At 42.4% G+C, this 20425-nt stretch overlaps 1 protein-coding gene and 1 non-coding gene across 2 annotated transcripts; both read left to right on the forward strand.

Annotated features, from left to right (window-relative positions):
• The first annotated feature begins 7892 nt into the window (after positions 1-7892).
• Positions 7893-7999, forward strand: LOC139177434 (U6 spliceosomal RNA). The gene has a single exon (XR_011561875.1). It is a non-coding gene; the product is annotated as a U6 spliceosomal RNA (small nuclear RNA).
• A 5438-nt stretch (positions 8000-13437) lies between these two features.
• On the forward strand, positions 13438-15679 carry LOC109571887 (zinc finger and SCAN domain-containing protein 4-like). The gene is made up of 3 exons (XM_019978401.2): positions 13438-13833; positions 14721-14877; positions 14970-15679. Exons 1-3 carry the CDS (start codon positions 13438-13440, stop codon positions 15677-15679), a joined length of 1263 nt encoding a protein of 420 aa, XP_019833960.2.
• Positions 15680-20425: the final 4746 nt, after the last annotated feature.

Consider the following 20425-nt stretch of genomic DNA (forward strand, 5'->3'; position numbering starts at 1 on the left):
TGTTGTATGCCAGAAATCAACACAATATTTGAAGTAATTATCCTCCAGAAAAATAAATGACCCAATCAAAAAATGGGCCAAAGAACTAAATAGACATTTCTCCAAAGAAGACATACAGAGGGCTAACAAACACATGAAAAGATGCTCAACATCACTCATTATCAGAGAAATGCAAATCAAAACCACTATGAGGTACCATGTCACGCCAGTCAGAAAGGCTGCGATCCAAAAGTCTACAAGCAATAAATGTTGGAGAGGGTGTGGAGAAAAGGGAACCCTCTTACACTGTTGGTGGGAATGCAAACTAGTACAGCCACTATGGAGAACAGTGTGGAGATTCCTTAAAAAACTGGAAATAGAACTGCCTTATGATCCAGCAATCCCACTGCTGGGCATACACACTGAGGAAACCAGAAGGGAAAGAGACACGTGTACCCCAATGTTCATCGCAGCACTGTTTATAATAGCCAGGACATGGAAGCAACCTAGATGCCCATCAGCAGATGAATGGATAAGAAAGCTGTGGTACATACACACAATGGAGTATTACTCAGCCATTAAAAAGAATACATTTGAATCAGTTCTAATGAGATGGATAAAACTGGAACCTATTATACAGAGTGAAGTAAGCCAGAAGGAAAAACATAAATACAGTATACTAACGCATATATATGGAATTTAGAAAGGTGGTAACAATAACCCTGTGTACGAGACAGCAAAAGAGACACTGATGTATAGATCAGTCTTATGGACTCTGTGGGAGAGGGAGAGGGTGGGGAGATTTGGGAGAATGGCATTGAAACATGTATAATATCATGTATGAAACGAGTCGCCAGTCCAGATTCGATGCATGATACTGGATGCTTGGGGCTGGTGCACTGGGACGACCCAGAGGGAGGGTATGGGGAGGGAGGAGGGAGGAGGGTTCAGGATGGGGAACACAGGTATACCTGTGGCGGATTCATTTCGATATTTGGCAAAACTAATACAATATTGTAAAGTTTAAAAATAATATAAAATTTTAAAAAATACATTTTTAAAAAACAAGTAAGGAGATAGAACATGCCAGTTAATAAAAATTTGTTTACATAGAAAAACCAGGATTCCATAAATCTGGAATTCGCTGTGGTTATTACTCATTCCAGCTATTAAAACCTCCAGCAATACATGACAGTAAAGGATCATGGTATTTCCTTAATTGCAAGATTTTGAGTAACAAAAGGAGGCCCTAAAATAAAGTGACTCCCGTTCTCCTAGAGAAGGATTTGAAAACGACCATCAAACAAACTCTTTAGTCAGAATTTTATTTGATTAGTATTATTATCATTTTAAATTAATAAACATACATTTTAGAGAGTGGACAGAGCAAAGATTAATCACAGGTGAACAGCGAGGCACTTGACATCCGGTTACATTGCATACCATGATAATATGATGATTTAAGGTACTGAAGTCTTTGATTATCCTTTTTTTTTTTCAAACCCCACAAAAATTAAGCATATTTTGTTTTTTTTTTTTAAATAAACATTTTATTTCCTTAAAAGGAGAATGACAAGACTTTCAGTTTTCTAAATAAGAGATAAATGTTAACACGTTGATGACCAAAATTATAGAATTACATTATTAAAGACACTATTCAGCACCACAGGCTAACAAGAAGATACAACAAAATGAAATATGTATTCCACCGTCTCACTCAGGCCTCAGGTAACTCATCACTCAGAGCTGGGAGATCAGCATCATTATCTAGTTGCTGGGCACTTGCCTGCAGTGTGAAGTCTTGAGAGTGAATGCTGTGAGGTTCAGCGCCTTTACTCAAAGAAACATGAAGGAAGATTTCATAGAAGCTGAAAATGAGAGGAAAGAGGAGAGATATCAGACAGCAGAGGAGTGGGCAGAGGGGGAGGAATGCATCAAATGTGTGCAGGAAACATAATTCCTCACTGTATACAAAGGTATATTTGTGTTCCAATCCCAGGAAACATGAGAGAGAACTTGATGTGTATTGGTGATTTAAACTGAATTATCTGTAATATAATTATCTTGTGAATCTGACACTTACCTAAAAAATAGACCCTTACCAAATACCATTGGCAGGCAGGACTGTGTGTTCCCAGACAGCATCTGTGCAGGTGTGGAAAGGGGCAGCTGGACCCAAGATAAAGGTTTGGAATACCATGATGTCATCTCCTTATTGGGAAGTGATTATCCCGTCGCCTGTCATTTCATTGGCAATACTTTCAGAGGGAGTTGAGATTATCTTGAAAAAATATTTGTGCATTGTTCAAATCACTGAAAGCAATTACTATTGATAATAATGGTTTCTATTGAAAATTACAGAAACAGCTTGGGAACAATTTACCTGTGAGGTATTTAAGAAGTCTCAGGGAACACCAGTCCTGTCAACCAGGCAGGCAAAGGTATAACCTGGAAAGTCTCAAGACCCACCCGAGTGGCTGTGGTTCCAACCACTGGCCATTTTTTTAACTCGTGTTACCACCTGATGCAAAGAGTCCACTCATTGGAAAAGACCCTGATGCTGGGAAAGATTGAAGGCAGAAGGAAAAAGGGGCAACAGAGGATGAGAAGTTTCGATAACATCACCAGCTCAGTGGACGTGAATTTGAGCAAACTCCAGGAGATGGTGAAGGACAGGAAAGCCTAGTGTGCTGCAGTCCATGGGGTTACAAAGACATGACTTAGCGACTGAACAACAACAAAACCAAGTCATCAGATCCAGACGGCTGTTTGCAAGAGTCTCAGTTTTAAGGATTACAAAAATTATAGCTGAAACCGTATGCAGGCAAGTAAATGATGTGCTTGATATAGGTGAAGTATGTGATCTCTCCCTTCCTGACCTTGGTAATGAATAATCATGCAGTGTACTAAGGCGATAATCTGATGTACAATATATATTTTCTAAAAAACTCAAACATAGTAATTTCGTCCTTTCTTTTTTTTCTGGTATGCTATGGTTATATCTTCAGTAGCAGTTTAAAATTGTGTAGAAATCTAATCGCAGTGCTGGAAACCACTACTTAAACATTAGATATCTGGCATACTCAATCGAAAAGACAAATTATTACCATGAATATATTTATGGGCATACATGAATTCAGTTTTAATACTGGTATATAATTCAGTTGTATATATATTCTAGAGTAAAATTATTTTCTATTCATATTAATGAGTTTAGACTATACACAATTGCAAGGTTTTTTTTTTTTTAATGTTTTGGCCATAACATGGATCTTAGTTCCTCGACATGGCCTTTGCAGTGGAAGCATGGAATTTTAACCACTGGATCACTAGGGAAGTCCTCAAATGCAAATTTTTAAAAAATATAGATCTTCTCTCTAGAGAGAATATTATCTTTGAAAATATGAAGAAAAACACCCTATGAAAATGTGTTCAACCATAGAATTAAGTAAATATGTGGAAACATTGAAAAAAACTAAAGAACTTAAAAGCAGATCTAAATAAATATGAAGATAAAACATAGTCCTTTGTGGGAAACTTAAATATAATAAAAATTCAATCAGCTAGAATGGTATGATTTTTACAGTGTAAATGCTAACATTTCTAAACACTTCATAAAAAGAAGACAAATAGGAATTTCCTGGCAGTCCAGTGGTTAGGAGCCAGTGCTTTCACTGCAGTGGTCCAGGTTCAATTGCTGGCTGAAACCCCAGCTTAAGATCCCCACAAGCCACATGACATAGACAAAAAAACAAGAAGTCCAATAAGTAAAATCATATTTAATGGGAGATACAGTTCTACTATACTTTTTAAAATTTCAAATGTAATGTATTTAGTAGAGAATCATGTATTAAAGTCAGTAATATTGAATATGTGAAAGTGAAGTCGCTCAGTCATGTCCAACTCTTTGCAACTCTGGAGTGTAACCTAACAAGCTTCTGTATTCAAGAGTAAATAACACGAAGTATTGGTGTGGGTAGTGAAGGTAAGAGAGACAGAGAACTGAAGAGACTGAGACATAAGTAGGAAATTAGTTAGATGTATAATATGCAAAATATTAGGAATGTAATGGTTGAGTGAAAATGAATTTTTAAAATATGAGCACTATTGGAAAAAGAGAACTAAAACTCTACTTCATGTCATTAAAATAAATACATATATTTATGTGCTTGTACATAAACACAAAAATTAAAACCTAGTAGATTTAATATATAAAAGTACAGGCTTTTAAAACACGGATCATGGCACAGACCTATTAACAATTAAAAAAATGGGAATGATTCAATGTTTTAAGCGGATTTACAGCTTGCAACGTTGTATAAGTCATAGATGGTGCTTTAGAGAACAAAAGAATAAAACTGTAGGAGAAAACAGTCAACATCTGGTAATTACGGGAATATTTTAAATGTTATGGAATCTACCAAACATCTGCAAAATTGCAAAGAATGGAGTAACTGTGTGAATCCATCACAACCATAGACAGAACCAATTCACAGAGAAACTCATTTTATGTATAATCCTACCCTGTCACCCTTGCAAACCTTCTCCTGTTAAAACTAATCCCAGAAGTCGTACCACTGTATCCCTAAATACTTCAGTGACTATCTCTGGAAGACAAAGACACTTTAAAAACATATATGTTTTTGGTTCCACTGGGTCTTTGTTACTGCGCAGGCTTTCTCTAGTTGTGGCCAGTTGGGGCTATTATTCGTTGCAGTGAGCAGGAAATGAGAGAAGCCACCGGAATGAGAAGCCACCAGAATGAGAAGCCCCACCCCGATCCCCGCACTGCAACTAGAGAAAGCACTGGGCAGCAACGGAAGTCCCAGCACAGCCAAAAATAAATAAATCAATCAGTTCAGTTCAGTCGCTCAGTCTTGTCTGACTCTTTGCGATCCCATGGACGGCAGCACACCATGCTTCCCTGTCCATCACCAACTCCCAGAGCTTGCTCAAACTCATGTCCATTGAGTCGGTGATGCCATCCACCCATCTCATCCTCTGTTGTCCCCTTCTCCTCCCACCTTCAATCTTTCCCAGCATCAGGGTCTTTTCAAATGAGTCAGCTCTGCATCAGGTGGCCAAAATATTGGATTTTCAGCTTCAGCATCAGTCCTTCCAATGAATATTCAGAACTGATTTCCTTTAGGATGGACTGGTTGGATCTCCTTGCAGTCCAAGGGACTCTCAAGAGTCTTCTCCAACATCCCAGTTCAAAAGCATCCATTCTTCGGTGCTCAGCTTTCTTTATGGTCCAACTCTCACGTCCATACATGACTACTGGAAAAACCATAGCTTAGACTAGACAGACCTTTGTCGTCAAAGAGATGTCTCTGCTTTTTAATATGCTCTCTAGGTTGGTTACAGCTTTTCTTCCAAGGAGTAAGAGTCTTTTAATTTCATGGCTGCAGTCACCATCTGCAGTCGTTTTGGAGACCAAGAAAATGAAGTCTGTCACTAGTTCCGTTGTTTCCCTATCTAGAATTACTAGAAGTTGCCAAGCCTACCCAGAGTGGGTGTCAGCGATGGCTCTGATTCTCTTTCTCAATGATTATCTGAGGTTACTTACCCTTTAAAGAAAAAAAAGAAGAAGAAGAAAGTGTGTTCAGGCAGGCGGGAAGGAGGGTTGGGGTGGGATGTGGGTGGCAGGTCCTTGCCCTCCCAGTTTGGGAAGTTCTGCTAAATCAAGGTGGAGCCGCACCAGGACTAGAGGACTGTAGAACAGGCTCCCTCTAGTGGCCACTTTAAGAATAGACCGAAGCCTGGCGAAAAGAAGAGGCCGGTCAGGAGCTGACTTCAGCAAGCCAAGAGACAGAGGATGGACTGACGACACAAAATTTATATTTGAGGGTAAGACAAGGCAACTTAAGCATAAAATTCTCTGTGTGTTTGTTTGGGCCTCGCCTCTCCCCCTTTTGTGAGCATCTGTGTTATTCATTAACCAGATTTCCTCACAGGAGGGAATTCCTGGTGAACCATAAAAAGATTTTTTTTTTCTTTCTTCTGACACTAGCGACATAACCTTTTTTTGGTTTGGCCACGCGGCCTATGGGCTCTTAGATCCCTGACCAGAGATCGAACTCATGCCCTCTGCAGTGGAAGCGCAGTATCTTAACCACCAGACGGCCAAGGAAGTTGCACAATATATATAATTTATTTGGTTGTGCTGAGTTGTAGTTGTGGGATGTGGGATCTAGTTCCCTGACCAGCAATTGAACCTAGACCCCCCTGCATTTGGAGCATAACGTCGCAGTCACTGGCCCACCAGGGAAGTCCCCACAGTTATTTCTTAAACATCAGTCCACAACCTTTCTGGCAGCAGGGACAAGTTTTTTGTTTTTGTTTTTTTTTAAATTTTTTTGGCCACGTTGCACAGCATATGGGATCTTAATTCTCCAGCCAGGGATTGAACCTGGGCCCCCTGCATTGGGAGCACAGAGTCTTAGCCACTGGAATACCAGGGAAGTCCTCCAGGGACAAGTTTTGTGGAAAACTATTTTTTCCATGGAATGGGGTACAGGGGATGGTTGCAGGATGATTCAAGTACATTATATTTATTGTGCACTTTATTTCTATTATTATTACATCAGCTCCATCTCAGATCACCAAGCATTAGATCCTGGAGCCTGGGGACTCCCGTCTTAAAGGATCAGCGTTGTTTCCCAACTCTGTAGGAGTCTTAGGAACTTGTTGCTTGCCTTGTACATGCGCTGACCTGGACCCTGTAGCATTGGTGAAGTTTATGTAAAATGTCTGTAGGTCACTTTGATGTACGGTCATTTGTCTCAAAAATGTATATGACTGTGCCTTCTACTTCTAACAGGTGCAACAGTTCTCAGAGATTCTGAAAGCCTGTCTTCTGGGTTATAACCTTCAGTTTGACTTGAATAAAAGTTTCCACTGTCTTCTTGATTGTTAATTGAATTTTAGTTGACAGGATTGAGGGTCCTGGCAGTGGAAGGGTGAAAAGTGGTTTGATCCTGGATCCAACTGAAAGAAGAGAACAGATGATGACCAGGCTGCTGCACTGGGCCCTTTCTTGTCAAATACAATCCTCTTGTTTTGTTTTCCATACTCTTACTCTCCCTCATCTTATATGGGGTGGTCACTCACTCCACCTGACTTGGGAAATGGAGGTGGGGAGTTCCAAAGAATCTCCTCCTGTTGCCTTTCTTTTCTTTCTTTTTTAAAGGCTATTTATTTGGCTGACCAGGTCATGGTCATGTCACATGAGATCTTCAGTCTTCATTGAGGTGTGTGGGATCTTTAGTTGCAGCATGAGAACTCTTGGTTGAAGCACGTGGGACCTGGGGGAGCCCTTTCTTCCTACTCAGTACACAACCCTGCCAACAGCCAATTTTTAAACCAGGAGCCTTAAAACATTAAAACTCCAACTTCACACTCAGTCCTCACATTCAGTCTCTTAAATGATGTACTTTGTCAACGTAAAATAATCAACGCTCTCTCTCTTCCCACTGAAATGATCTTAGTATCAGCCCCTGCAACTTTGGTGGACTAGGAACCTCTCCTGTTGGGTCCTGGGGCAACCCTCTGACTCACAAGCCCCAGACTAGCACAGGAGGAAAGAATATTAACCTTGTTCTCTGGCTCGCTCACGATCCACAAGCCCTGGAAAATTAGCAAGTGGTACCAAAGGGGTTTCCCTGGTGGCACAATGGGTAGCACACCTGCCAATGCTGGAGACACCAGTTTGCTCCCTGATCCGGGAAGATCCCACATGCCACGGAGCAACTAAGCCCGCGTGCTGCAGCTACTGAGGTCTGTGGGGCACCAGAAAAGCCACCACAGTGAGAAGCCAGGGCATCGCAATAAAGACCCAGCAGAGCCAAAAATAAATAGATGCATTTTTTTAAAAAGTTTCTATTACACCCACTTAGAACAAGACCTGATCAGTACTCACTGAGGCAACACAGGTACTAAAATTGGAATGATACAGAGATGGGTAGCATGGCCCCTGAGTAAGGACTACAGGCGTATTTATGAAATATTCTATATTAAAAAAAGAAAACTTGATCAGAACACGAGACTAAGCTTTGTACCTCCAATTAGTGTGTGTGTTGTTACACTTTACTGCAGAAATATTAGTTGGTTTAACTATAGAAAGCTGGAGCTGGGTGAAAATTCCAAAGATTGAATCAGCAGGCAAGTTTTATCCAATCATGTCTTTGAATGCATTACTGTCCCAGGCCCTATAAAAGGGAGGAGCTTTGGGAGGGCAGACCAGGTGAACCCAGTTCAGAGAGCAGGTCACACGGCAAAGACTCCTCAGCTGTCAGCCCAGGATCACCCAGCTTGAGGTTCAGTCTTCTGGAGGAGGTGAGTTTCCTGGACAAAGGGAAAGCTTTAAACTTTGTACTCTAGCCAAAGCTCAGTGCATTCGTACGTGGGGAAAATTCATAGGTACCGGCTTTTCCAAGCTTTCAGGTACAGGCACTCAGTCGTGTACAGCTCTTTGTGACCCCATGGACTGCAGCCAGGCTCTCCTGACCGTGGGATTCTCCAGGCAAGAATACTGGAGTGGGTTGCCATTTCCTCCTCCAGGGGATCTTCCTCACCCTGGGGTGGAACCTGCATTGCCTGTAGTTCCTGCATTGGCCAGCAGATTCTTTACCACGGAGCCACATGGGAAGCCCACTTTTCCAAGCTTAGAGGATGTTTTTTTTGACAACTTCTCTGGCCTCAGAGGGTTTAATGTTATGAACTCTGTTTAAAGACCTAGTCTGATTGAAGCCACTTCTTTCTTTCTTTTTCTTCCCTTCCCCACTCTGGCACACTTTGGGGCATGCAGGATCTTACTTCCCGGAGCAGGGATTGATCCTGTGTCCCCTTCACTGCAAGGCAGATTCTTAACTGGACCACCAGAGAAGTCCCAAATTCCAAGGTCTTAACCTCAATGCCCCACAGTGTCCCTGTGGGATTGAGTGCATGTCTGCAAGTGGGACCAGATTGTCCGTATGTGCCTGGGGTTGTGCTGAAAGAACTTGTGGGGAGACCCAGATGGAGAAACCATGGGATCTACATAAAAATAATAAAAGGCCAATGTACTTGGATATGGAGAACCACCCAGAGCACCTAAGATGTGGGTCAGGGGAATGCATGCTCCAGCGAGGCCCTGTGCTGCTAGGAAGGATTTGATATTTTCCCGTGAGGGAAAAGAATGGTAAAACGGGGTGTCCTTAGAGGATTAGCATTATATAGGGCCATCTGCCAGTATGTGATAAATGCATTAAGAAAAGGAAAGAATGTATTAAATTTTCTCCTATGGGGTCCTTCTGGATTTATCTTTGCTTTTTTATTGATGAGATCAAGGCAGTTGATCTGATCAGACTGCTTGATGAGGTTGACACCAAATGTGAAATATCATCAACTAACAGAAACCAGGGCTTCCCAGGTGGCATTAGTGGCAAAGAATCTGCCTGCCAATGCAGGAGATGTAAGAGATTTGATCCCTGGGTGGGGAAGATGCCCTGGAGGAGGAAATGGCAACCCATTCCAGTATTCTCACCTGGAAAATCCCATGGACAGAGGAGCCTATCAGGCTACAATCTATGGGGTCAAAAAAAGTTGGACACGAAACGACTTAGCACGCAGGTATGCAACAGAAAACAATTTGTTTTCTGTGCGCCTATCATACTCAGAGAAGGCGATGGCACCCCACTCCAGTACTCTTGCCTGGAAAATCCCATGGACAGAGAAGCCTGGTAGGCTGCAGTCCATGGGGTCGCTGAGGGTCGGACACGACTGAGCGACTTCACTTTCACTTTTCACTTTCATGCATTGGAGAAGGAAATGGCAGCCCACTCCAGTGTTCTTGCCTGGAGAATCCCAGGGACGGGGAAGCCTGGTGGGCTGCCATCCATGGGGTCACACAGAGTCGGACATGACTGAAGCGACTTAGCTATCATACTCCCACCAAGCCCTTTTGTTTTATGGTATAAAATTGGAAAAAAAAATATATATGTATATATATATGAATCCTTGAATTACTGACCATATAGAAAATTGAAAAGGACGCAAAAATAGGCAAATTATATACAAGATGGACTTAATCATTTTTTAATGAGGTATAATTGATATATGACATTATATTAGTTTCAAATGGGGAATTCCCTGGAAGTTCAGTGGTTAGGACTCCACGCTTTTACTTCCAAGGGCCCAGCAGTGCAAAAAAAATACAAGCAAAACATCAAACAAATAAACTTTCAGATGTACAATATAATGATTTGATATTTATAATATTGTGAAATAATCACTAAAATCAGTTCAGTTCAGTTGCTCAGCTGTGTCCTACTCTGTAACCCATAGACTATAGGATGCCAGACTTCCCTGTCCATCAGCAATTCCAAGAGTTTGCTCAGATTCATGTCCGTCAAGTCAGTGATGCCATCCAACCATCTCATCCTCTGTCATCCCCTTATCCTCCTGCCTTCAACCTTTCCCAGCATCAGGGTCTTTTCAATAAGTCAGTTCACATTAAGTGGCCAAAGTATTGAAGCTTCAGCTTCAGCATCAGTCCTTCCAATGAATATTCAGAACTGATTTCCTTTAGGATTGATTGGTTGGATCTCCTTGCAGTCCAAGGGACTCTCCAAGAGTCTTTTCCAACACCACAGTTCAAAAGCATCAATTATTTGGTGCTCAGCTTTCTTTATGGTCCAACTCTCATATCCATGTGTGACTACTGGAAAAACCATAGCCTTGACTAGATGGACCTTTGTTGGCAAAGTAATGTCTCTGCTTTTTAATATGCTGTCTAGGTTGGTCATAGCTTTTCTTCCAAGGGGCAAGCATCTTTTAATTTCATGACTTTTTAAATAAAAAGCTTATTTTCATGGCTAATTAAAATCACTAAAATAAGTCATTAATATCATTACCATATATAGTTGTGAAAATTTTTCTTATGATGAGAACATTTAAGATTTACTCTCAAAAAATTAAAAATTACAAATATTTACTTTCTTAGCAACTTTCAAATATGTAATTCTGTATTATTAACTATAGTGCCATCTGTACTTGCTTCCACACACAAGTGGGAAAGGGCAGGGATTAGAAACACAGATAGACCATAATAAAGTTGTAACTTTGATAAACACAGTGAAGCAGAGACAAATGCTGTTCACGAGGAAGAGTAACTTCAGAGGGAAAAACAAAACAGGAAATGTGATGAGGGAGATTTTCCTAAGTGCTGTATCATTGAACTGTGTCGCAGTGACGTGGCTGGGGTAGCCAGACAGATGTCTGTGCCTGATGTAGTTTTCAGCACAGAGAAATAAAGTGTATGGATTCCATCCTATTGCTTCTATTTGGTTCACTTTTCTCTATTTTTTCCTAGTATTTTACCTTCCTACAGTAATTAAAAGAACATACTTTATACGGATCATTGCTTTTTTTAACTGGTGGCTTCCCTGGTGGCTCAGATGGTTAAGAATCTGCATACAATGCAGGAGACCAGTTTCAATCCTCTGGGAAGATCCCCTGGACAAGGAGATGGCTACCCACTCTAGTGTTCTTGCCTGGAGAATTCCATGGACAGAGGAGCCTGACTGGTTACAGTCCATGGAGTTGCAAAGAGTCAGATGGGACTGAGCAACTGACACTTTAATTATATTGAGCCGGTCTTACGTCTTCCATAAATCAAGTGACTGAATATATGTCACTCTGTATTGGGACACTATTCTGTTATGTTGCTCTATTTTCTATTTTTGTGGCACTATGACACCATCTTTATTATAACTTCAATAGCATTTTATTATCTGATTGTGTAAATCCTCCAAGCTTATTTTTTAATATTTATTTTTATTTATTTATTATGTGTTTGGCTGCACTGGGTCTTATTTGCAGCATGTGGGATCTAAGTTTCCTGACCAGGGATTGAACCCAGGCCGCCTACATTGGGAGCTCCGAGTCTTGACCACTGGACCACCAGGAAGTCTCCCTCCAAATTTATTCTTCAGAAATACCCTGTCTATTATTTGGCCTTTTGCTACATGTCATTTAGAATTGCTCTGTCAATTTTCTCTCTCTCTCACACACACACATCTTCTGGATTTTCCTTGAAAATTCATTGACTATACAATCCATCCAGAGAGAACTTCCATTTCCAATAATATTGAGCCTTTCAATCAATTCATAAATATGGCTTTTCTCTTCATACCTTTATTATCTTGTAGTTATCTACAGATAACTTGCATACCTTACATTAGATTTGTTCATAGGTATTTAATGTTGGAAATTATGATAAAGTTATTCCTTTAATTTTGTTTCTCTTATAAAAATTGCTTTTGGAATATTGACCTTGTAAAAGGCACCTTGTTAAATTCATCTGGTCTAATATTTGTAGATATTTAGGGTTTTTTCCCAAACAAAATCCTGCTGTCTATAAATAATAGTTGATACATTTTCTTTTTAAAATTTTTAACTGTTTTCGGCCATGCCATGCGGCATATGCAATCTTAGCTCTCTGACCAGGGATGGAGTCCACATCCCTGCAGTGGAAGCACAGAGTCCTAACCACTGGACCACCAGGGAAGTCCTTGATACATTTTCAGGTCTTATTTAAGTGGCTGCGTACCAGCCATATGTTGTATAGAGTTGACAATGGACTTCCATCTCTCAATCCCAAGAATAAAACTTTTAAGAACAATTTTTGTTGTACTTTTAAGAGTAATTTTTGTTGTAGTTATTTTGTAATTATTTATCACAATGAAAGTTTCCTTCTATTCCTAGCTTAGCAAGTGTCTTTCTTAGGATTGAGTACTGACTTTTATTAAACATATTCAATGTATCTGCTTGTGTGGTAGTATGTTCTTTCAGTTCTATTAATGTGGCAAATTATGTGGCTTTTTGAAATTTAACCCAAAATGCATGCAGAACATAGACTTCATCCACACATAATATGCTTTCTTTACACATGACTTGGTTTCATTTGCAGACATTTAGTTGAGGATTTTCACATCTATACTCATATGAGTTGCTAGACAGCAGTCACCCTTACTTTAATGCATTTGTAAAGTTACACGATCAGGAAGGGTCATTAATTAAAATAGGAATGTCTCCTCTTTCCCTATGCTCTGTGAGAATTTGTGTATTATTAGAGTTATTACTTTCTTAAGTTTCTCAAAATTTACCTATGAAGTTATCTGAGCCTGAAATGTATGCTCTCTCTTTCTTTTTTAATTATACTGGTGATGTATATAATTAGATACAAATCTCCTGTTTCTATTGTGTGATCTTTAAGCATCCAACAGTATCAACGTATGCAGCATTCATGCAACATTTGATTGTTACCTAAATAGTGAGATAAGAAAATAAGAAATAAGAAAACTTATAAAATATTATTTATAAATGTCCTGATGTTGTTTTAAAGCAGATCTCCAGAAACAAAAGATGTCAAGAACTAAATCCTGGCAGCTGAATCTATAAGAAACATTGCCAAGAATGGATGTAGGTTTCAGAGCATCATTTCAGCATGAACCATCCAAGGAGGACCCAAAGTCAGCAAATACAGGCTTTATCCCCAGTCGAGGACCCACTCTGCGAACAGCAGAGGATATCTCTCAGTTGCAGAACACTCAGCCCAGCTTATTGCAAAATGTCAATAACTCACGTGCAAGGCAGGAACTGCAAAGACTCTATAAGTCATTTCACTTATGGCTGCAGCCAGAAAAACACAGCAAGCATGAAATTATTTTTCAACTTGCCCTGGAACAATTTATGATCAATAAGCACTACAGTGAAAAGTCTACTTTGAAAGAGAAATGGAAAGCAAGTGGTGGAGACCTGGAGAAATTCACAGAAGACCTGCCTGATGACTGCATAAAGCTACCTGACTTGGTAGGTAGAGTGTTCTGACCTCTGGGATGAGGGGCAGAAAGGAGTAAGGAATAAACAATACATTCAGTTGTTGATGCCTGGAAGAAGAGAAAGAAGTGTTACTGTAGACCAATTATTAGTCAGATCACTCTTCCTCGGACAAATACTTACTATTCCAAGTAAGCGAGAATCAACATTTTATATGTTTATTCAGTGAGGCATATGGGAACCAACATATTAATTAGTGTAATTGATTTTCATAGGTGAAGTGCTAAGAGGACCCCACTGAGAAAATGTCAATTGGGCAGAAACCTTAGGATGAGAAATGCCTTGACAAGAGCTGGTTCTTCCTTCAGAAAGCCTTGTTATTGTTCACTCAGTTGTGTCCGACTCTTTGTGACCCCATGGGCTGCAGCACGCCAGGCTTCCCTCCCTCTACTATCCCCTGGAGTTTGCTCAAATCCATGTCCACTGAGTCGGTGATGCCATCCAACCATCTTATCCTCCGTCACCCCCTTTTCCGTTTGCCCTCAGTCTTCTCCAGCATCAAGGTCTTTCCTAATGAGTTAGCTCTTTGCATCAAGTGGCCAAAGTACTGGAGTTTCAGCTTCAGCTTTAATCTTTCCAATGAATATTCAGGGTTGATTTCCTTTAGGATTGACTACTTTGATCTCCTTTCTCCTTGAAGTCCAAGGGACTCGCAGTATTCATCTTTTTTCATCATGGAAGACACACTAAAAAAGAAATTACCATGAAATTTGATACAGGCAGAAATAAGGGCAGGACAAAGAGGTATGGGAGCCCACAGTACAAAGATATTGGGAAAGCCTGACTGAGGTGGGTTTTCCAAAACCGGTTTTATCACATAGTAGATAAATAATCATGCCTTTTTTTTTTTTTTTTAATAGGTCCATGTCCACATGCAGGGGCAGGAAGCCCTCTTTTCAGAAAATATGTCCTTAAAAGAAATCATCTTTCATCTAACCAATCAGTTGTCAACAGGAGGGGTGAACATGGGAACTCCGTCCTGGACCGTGCAAGATACATCCCTGGAAACAGGACAAAGTGAGTGGGCAGAGCCCAGGTCCCAGAGGGGTGGCCCATGTGGGCTCTTTCTTGGGTGCAACTTCACTGAGTCACTTTTTCGCCTCCTACAGGAAATGAAGGTAAAGAAAATGATGGCAACATTTCTGTGAAAACTCATCAAGTAAATGACGGTATTACTAGTCCAAGCAATCAGATACCTTCCCTAATCATTGTCCAAGAAGAGAATCATCTGAGGCTGGAAGAAGGAGGTGTTTCTCTGGAGAATCCACGGAACTCCAGAAGAGGAGCAGGCCCAGGCCCCTCCAGGCCTCAGGATGGATCCCTGAAAGGACCCTCCTCTCAAGATGTCCTCATGGAAGTGGAACGAGACCAGGTCACCCCTGAGCCTGTTTCTACCCTCCAGAGCTCTGAGGGGACTTCTGCACGTGGGAAACACCAGGAAAGATCCCTCAGAGCCCCAGAAGTATACAGATGTGAGAGATGTCCCAAGACCTTCAGGTATTCCTCTCGGTTCAGAGTTCACCAGAAAAGACACGATAATGAGAGAACATATATTTGTGCCGAGTGTGGCAAAGGCTTCTTTCAGGCCTCAGACCTCCATGTGCATCAGAGGATTCATACAGGAGAGAAGCCCTTTGTGTGCAGCACATGTGAAATGGCCTTCACCCACAAAACCAACCTTCGGGCTCATGAGAGAACCCACACGGGAGAGAAGCCCTATGAGTGTTCCCTCTGCCAGAGACGCTTCCGCCAGTCCTCCACCTACCACCGCCATCTTAGGTTTCACCAGAAAACTACCCTCAAAAGTGCTCCACACTAAATTAAGCTTCCTCGGCTACAGCCCCAATGTAATGCACACAAATATGCATGTGAATATGTGTATTTCCATAGTATTTCTCCATTTGGAATATACTTTATAATTTTCTCATGTTATTCCCATTGTCTCACACCACCCGAATGTAAGTTTAAGAAAGACAAGTATTTTCTCAGTTTTTTTTCACTAACTTATCTCAGGTGCTTTGAAATAGCTGACACATTTCCAACAACTAGTAAATATCCGTTTAGTACATGAATTTATCTTTAAGATTGGTGTTATTTTTAAAATTTAGCCCCACACGAGAAGACAGTGAGTTCCCATGCCAGAACACGCGATCACCAGCTCAGAGTGGTCCACTGAGGCTTCTGCTGCCTGCTACCCTGTTCTCTGTCCACACCCTTCATCTTGTGGGCTTCAGCTTTTCAGCAACTGTGAACCTGGGGAGATCTGGGTCCCGCTCAGGACATCAGATCTTATTGCCCTCCCAGGCCTCGACCTTCCCCTGAAGCTCAATAAAATGGCTTTGTTACCAACCAGGGTTCTTGGCCTCCTTTCTTAATCAACAGAAACTGATCAGAGGCCAGAAAAGAAATTCAGGTAAGGCTTTTTTGAGGTCCCTGCTGCAGCAGAGGGGAGCGAAAACAAATTATAGGTTCCCTTGTTTGCTTGCTCCCCAAGGTGGGGCTCAGCACCCTACTTTTGCTCCTGACCCTCTGCTTTTGCTCCAGGCTCTTCAAAAATGGCAGTTGGGGACTTCTCTGGTGGTTCCGTGGTGGAAAGTGAGCCTGCCAATGCAGGAGACACAGGTCGGATTCCTGATACAGGAGGATCCCACACGCTGCAGGGCAACAAAGTCCCTGTGCCACAACTATTCGCTTGTATTACAAGCCCTGGAGCTGCAACTGCTGGACTGGCGTGCTGGAACTACTGAAGCCTGAGTGCCCTCGAGGCTACGCTCCACAGCGGGAGAGGCAATCACAGTTAGAAATCCGTGCACCACAGCTAGCGTGGCCCCCAGTCACTGCAACTGTGGAAAAAGCCCATGGAGCAATGAAGATTCAGCACAGTGAAATCAGTAAAAAATCCAAATGCAAAAGAATGAAATTGGACCCCCAACCTAACCCCAGATACAAAAATTAACTTGAAATGGATCAAAGACCTAAATGTAAGAGCTTAACTCGAAAGCTCTTAAAAGAAAATAAATAAATGTTCATGACCTTGGATTAGGTCATGGTATTTTAGATAAGACGCCAAAAGCAAAAACAATAGAAAAAATAAACTGGACTTCATAAAAAAAATTTTTTTAAGTGGCAATTGGGTTTTTTGGACTGGAGAGAATCCCAGCCTGTGCAACCTTGAGTGACTTACCCCAGGTGACACGAAATGTGGTCCATAGCTCTGGACATTTCTCTGCTCCAAACAGTCTCATCCCTTGAGTGGCTGGTACCTGGCAGGGAGAATCCCTCCCAGTTCCCTGGAGCAATTTCTGGGAACTTGGGAAGGGGCTGTCCCTGGCCCGGATCAACCTACCATGGGCACAGAGGTCTTATCTGGGGTGCCATAAATTGTTACCAAAATAGCAAGTCCATGTGCCTGACACAGAGTGAGGCCCATCAGTACTAAACAGAGTCTGAAACAGAGAAAGGTTTATTACAGATTCATACAGAGATGGGTGGCTCATGCCCTAAAAACCCCAAAGTTACTAAAAGCTTTCAGTTGGCTGTTGAAGACTTCTCAGTGTCAGATCCTTTGTTCTTGAGGTCCGGTCATGGTCAGGTAACGATGTTCCTGTAAGTCTGTACCAAATGGATGTTATTATCTGTCCTGGCAAAGTCCCAAGGCACAACTTTCACCCTCTAATGTCCCAGTCCTAGCTAAGAGGAGGCAGATCTCACTTGGCAGCTCCTTCAGGACCAGGTTTCCATATCCTGCCCAGCTGTCATCCCTGAAGAAGCCAGGCATCCAACCCAACTGGCCCTCTGTCTCCTCAGGCTGCCCAAAGTGGAAGACCAGGTCTTACAGACAGCAACTCACACAGACAGCAACTCACACAGACAGCCACTGCTATTAGGTCAAAGAGAAAGGGATGGGGGAGAGGTTCACCGCTGCTTCAAGGGCTGGGCCACGGCTAGTGGAGGGCCTTAGTAAGGACTCTGGTGCTCTCAGGATGTAGATCTCAGTCTGTTCCCTGGGCTCTCCAGCTCACCCACTGGCGCAATGTGGCTGAGCTGGAGGGCCTCCAGGAGAAGGTCTGAATCTGCTTCTTACCTCACTCTCGACTTAATGACCACCACATCATGGACCTTTGACTGAATCATTTCCCCAGTGGTCCTTCATTGACAGTTACCTGTGGGCAGGGCCCACCGAGGTGCTGACCAATAGCTGAGCAGGACAACTACCAGGCTGCTCATTGACAGTTGGTTGCTCGTGGGCGGGGCCCACTGAGGCACTGGGCAATGGCTGAGCAAGACCTGTTGCCTAGTAGCAGGGTGCAGAGTAATGAAGCACAACAACAGCTACCTGCTAAGGGCTGTGCCCTTCCTGCTCTGTGAGGCTTACCCTACCTGTGCAGGCAAGCAGTTATTTTTAGTCCCAAACAGAAGTAGCTGCGCTTGATGGAGGCTGAAGTGATTTCTTTCTCAACATTCTGGTGATCTACAGACAAGATTCCCAGAAATCAGCCTTTGGCCTCTTTTAAAAGGAGTTAAGTTCTTCCTCCTAAAGGAGATCAGTCCTGGGTGTTCATTGGAAGGACTGATGCTGAAGCTGAAACTCCAATACTTTGGCCACCTCATGCGAAGAGTTGACTCATTGGAAAATACCCCGATGCTAAGAGGGATTGGGGGCAGGAGGAGAAGGGGACGACAGAGGATGAGATGGCTGGATGGCATCACTGACTCGATGGACGTGAGTCTGAGTGAACTCCGGGAGTTGGTGATGGACAGGGAGGCCTGGCGTGCTGCGATTCATGGGGTCGCAAAGAGTCGGACACGACGAGCGACTGCACTGAACTGAACTGAAGCTCTTCCTCTGCTCCCGGAAGTTGGCAGCACCACTTCCCGTTGTCCCTATTGTCATCGCTCAGTGGTGCCTGACTCTTGGCAACCCCACGGACTGCAGCACGCCAGGTTTCCCTGTCCTTCACTGTCTCCCCGAGTTTCTCAAACTCATGCCCATTGTCCCTAGTGGGGCCGGTGTACACTTGTTCCCTGTGACTGACGCAGCGCGCCCCTTGCCAAAGCCTATAGAGCAGTGGGAACTCTGGGTAATCCGGAGTGTCTGGACCATAGGCTTGGGGCAGAACATCCGGCATCACACAGGTGGCGGTCATTGTCTGTTGCTGGGTCTGTACACTCCATCACAGCTTCAAGAATGTGGTGTCTGGCCCCAGGAAGGCTCGAATGCAAATGTCACCCCCACCCCAACTTCACAGCGACATATCTGAAGGTCAACGATGGTGAATAACAAATGTGCTTGGATCCTGTACTTCTCCTCCTCCCCTTAGGGATCCCACTCAATGCACACCTGGGATGGCAGTCACTGTGTTGAGCGACCCTCTTCATGTAATTCAGGGTTCTCCATGTCCTCACCCTACCTTACCCCCATCTGTGTCCTAAGAATAAGAAACGCCTCATCAGGGCACTTCTTTCTGGCCACAGAGACGTTCTTGATCATCATATTAGAGTCTGCACTGGGAAAAGGCTTTACAAGTCTAGCAAATGTAAGAAAGCTTTTACAGCAAGTGCTCAGGTGTTCAGCTCTAGGCAGTACACACTGGGAAAGACCTTATTTGTAGGGTAGTGAATAGGGTAAATCTGATAGCCAAACTCCCATCTCAGTGACCACTCGGAAGTTCACACTGGAGAAAGGCTTTACGGCTGTGTGGAATGTGGCAAAATCTTTATGTAAATACAAAACTACAATAGAGCTTGAAAATCAGTAGATACTCATTGAACATTTAATTTTTTGTTAAACGTTTACTTTATTAAAGAATCGAATAAACATGACCCCAGATTCCTATCCATTTTAAGTTTTTACTGTTTAAAGGCTACTTTAAAGGTCTTAAAACTGTACTTCAAAGTATTAATGTTTTAAACAAAGGAAAAATAATCAAATTTCTAAGACAAAATCCTGAGTGGCAAAAATTTCCACATAGCCACTGCTCAGATAACTGTCTGTTCTCGTCCTGTTCAGTTTTCTTTGAGATCTTAACTTTTGTTTTTAATCCTCTGCAGATATGTTGCCAGAGCTATCCAGCCACTATTTCTGAAAAAACTACATTAACAGCTTTCAGTGACTTGCATTTCACAACCTTTTCTGGAATCATCTCCACTCCCCACGCAGATGCAATCTTTGCAGTGACAGTAGGAATGATAATTGTTTTGACCCAAGGACGAAAGAGCAGATAAAACCAAGGAGGTTCTTGGAATGCAGGAATGGAAAAACCAGACCCGTATCGTCCACCCTCCCCCATGTTGTAACTGTTAACAGAACAGTATAACCTGTCTCCCCTCCTACCCCATAAAGAGAAGGTATTTGCCCTACTCTTCCCCCACATATACACGCCTCACCCAATCACCAAATGACCTGCGAGACCCCTATCCCACTCCTTGTACCCTGGACATAAAAGTGGACTAAGAACCCCTGTTCAACGTCAGTTTTCCCTTGAGCTGGCCTGCTGTTGTAACAGTCTCACATTCTAATAAACGTTATTTCCCGCTCATTCTGTCTCCTGTTTGGAAATTCTTT

The sequence above is a fragment of the Bos indicus genome, chromosome 18 (genome assembly GCF_029378745.1).
Source record: "Bos indicus isolate NIAB-ARS_2022 breed Sahiwal x Tharparkar chromosome 18, NIAB-ARS_B.indTharparkar_mat_pri_1.0, whole genome shotgun sequence".
Taxonomy (NCBI): domain Eukaryota; kingdom Metazoa; phylum Chordata; class Mammalia; order Artiodactyla; family Bovidae; genus Bos; species Bos indicus.

Excerpts from the sequence above, each read along its gene's own strand:
- LOC109571887 (XM_019978401.2), top strand. The coding sequence starts at position 13,438 with ATGGATGTAGGTTTCAGAGCATCATTTCAGCATGAACCATCCAAGGAG. Across the intron at positions 13,834-14,720 it reads GCATAAAGCTACCTGACTTG|GTCCATGTCCACATGCAGGG; the intron begins GTAGGTAGAGTG and ends TTTTTTTAATAG. Across the intron at positions 14,878-14,969 it reads ATCCCTGGAAACAGGACAAA|GAAATGAAGGTAAAGAAAAT; the intron begins GTGAGTGGGCAG and ends CGCCTCCTACAG.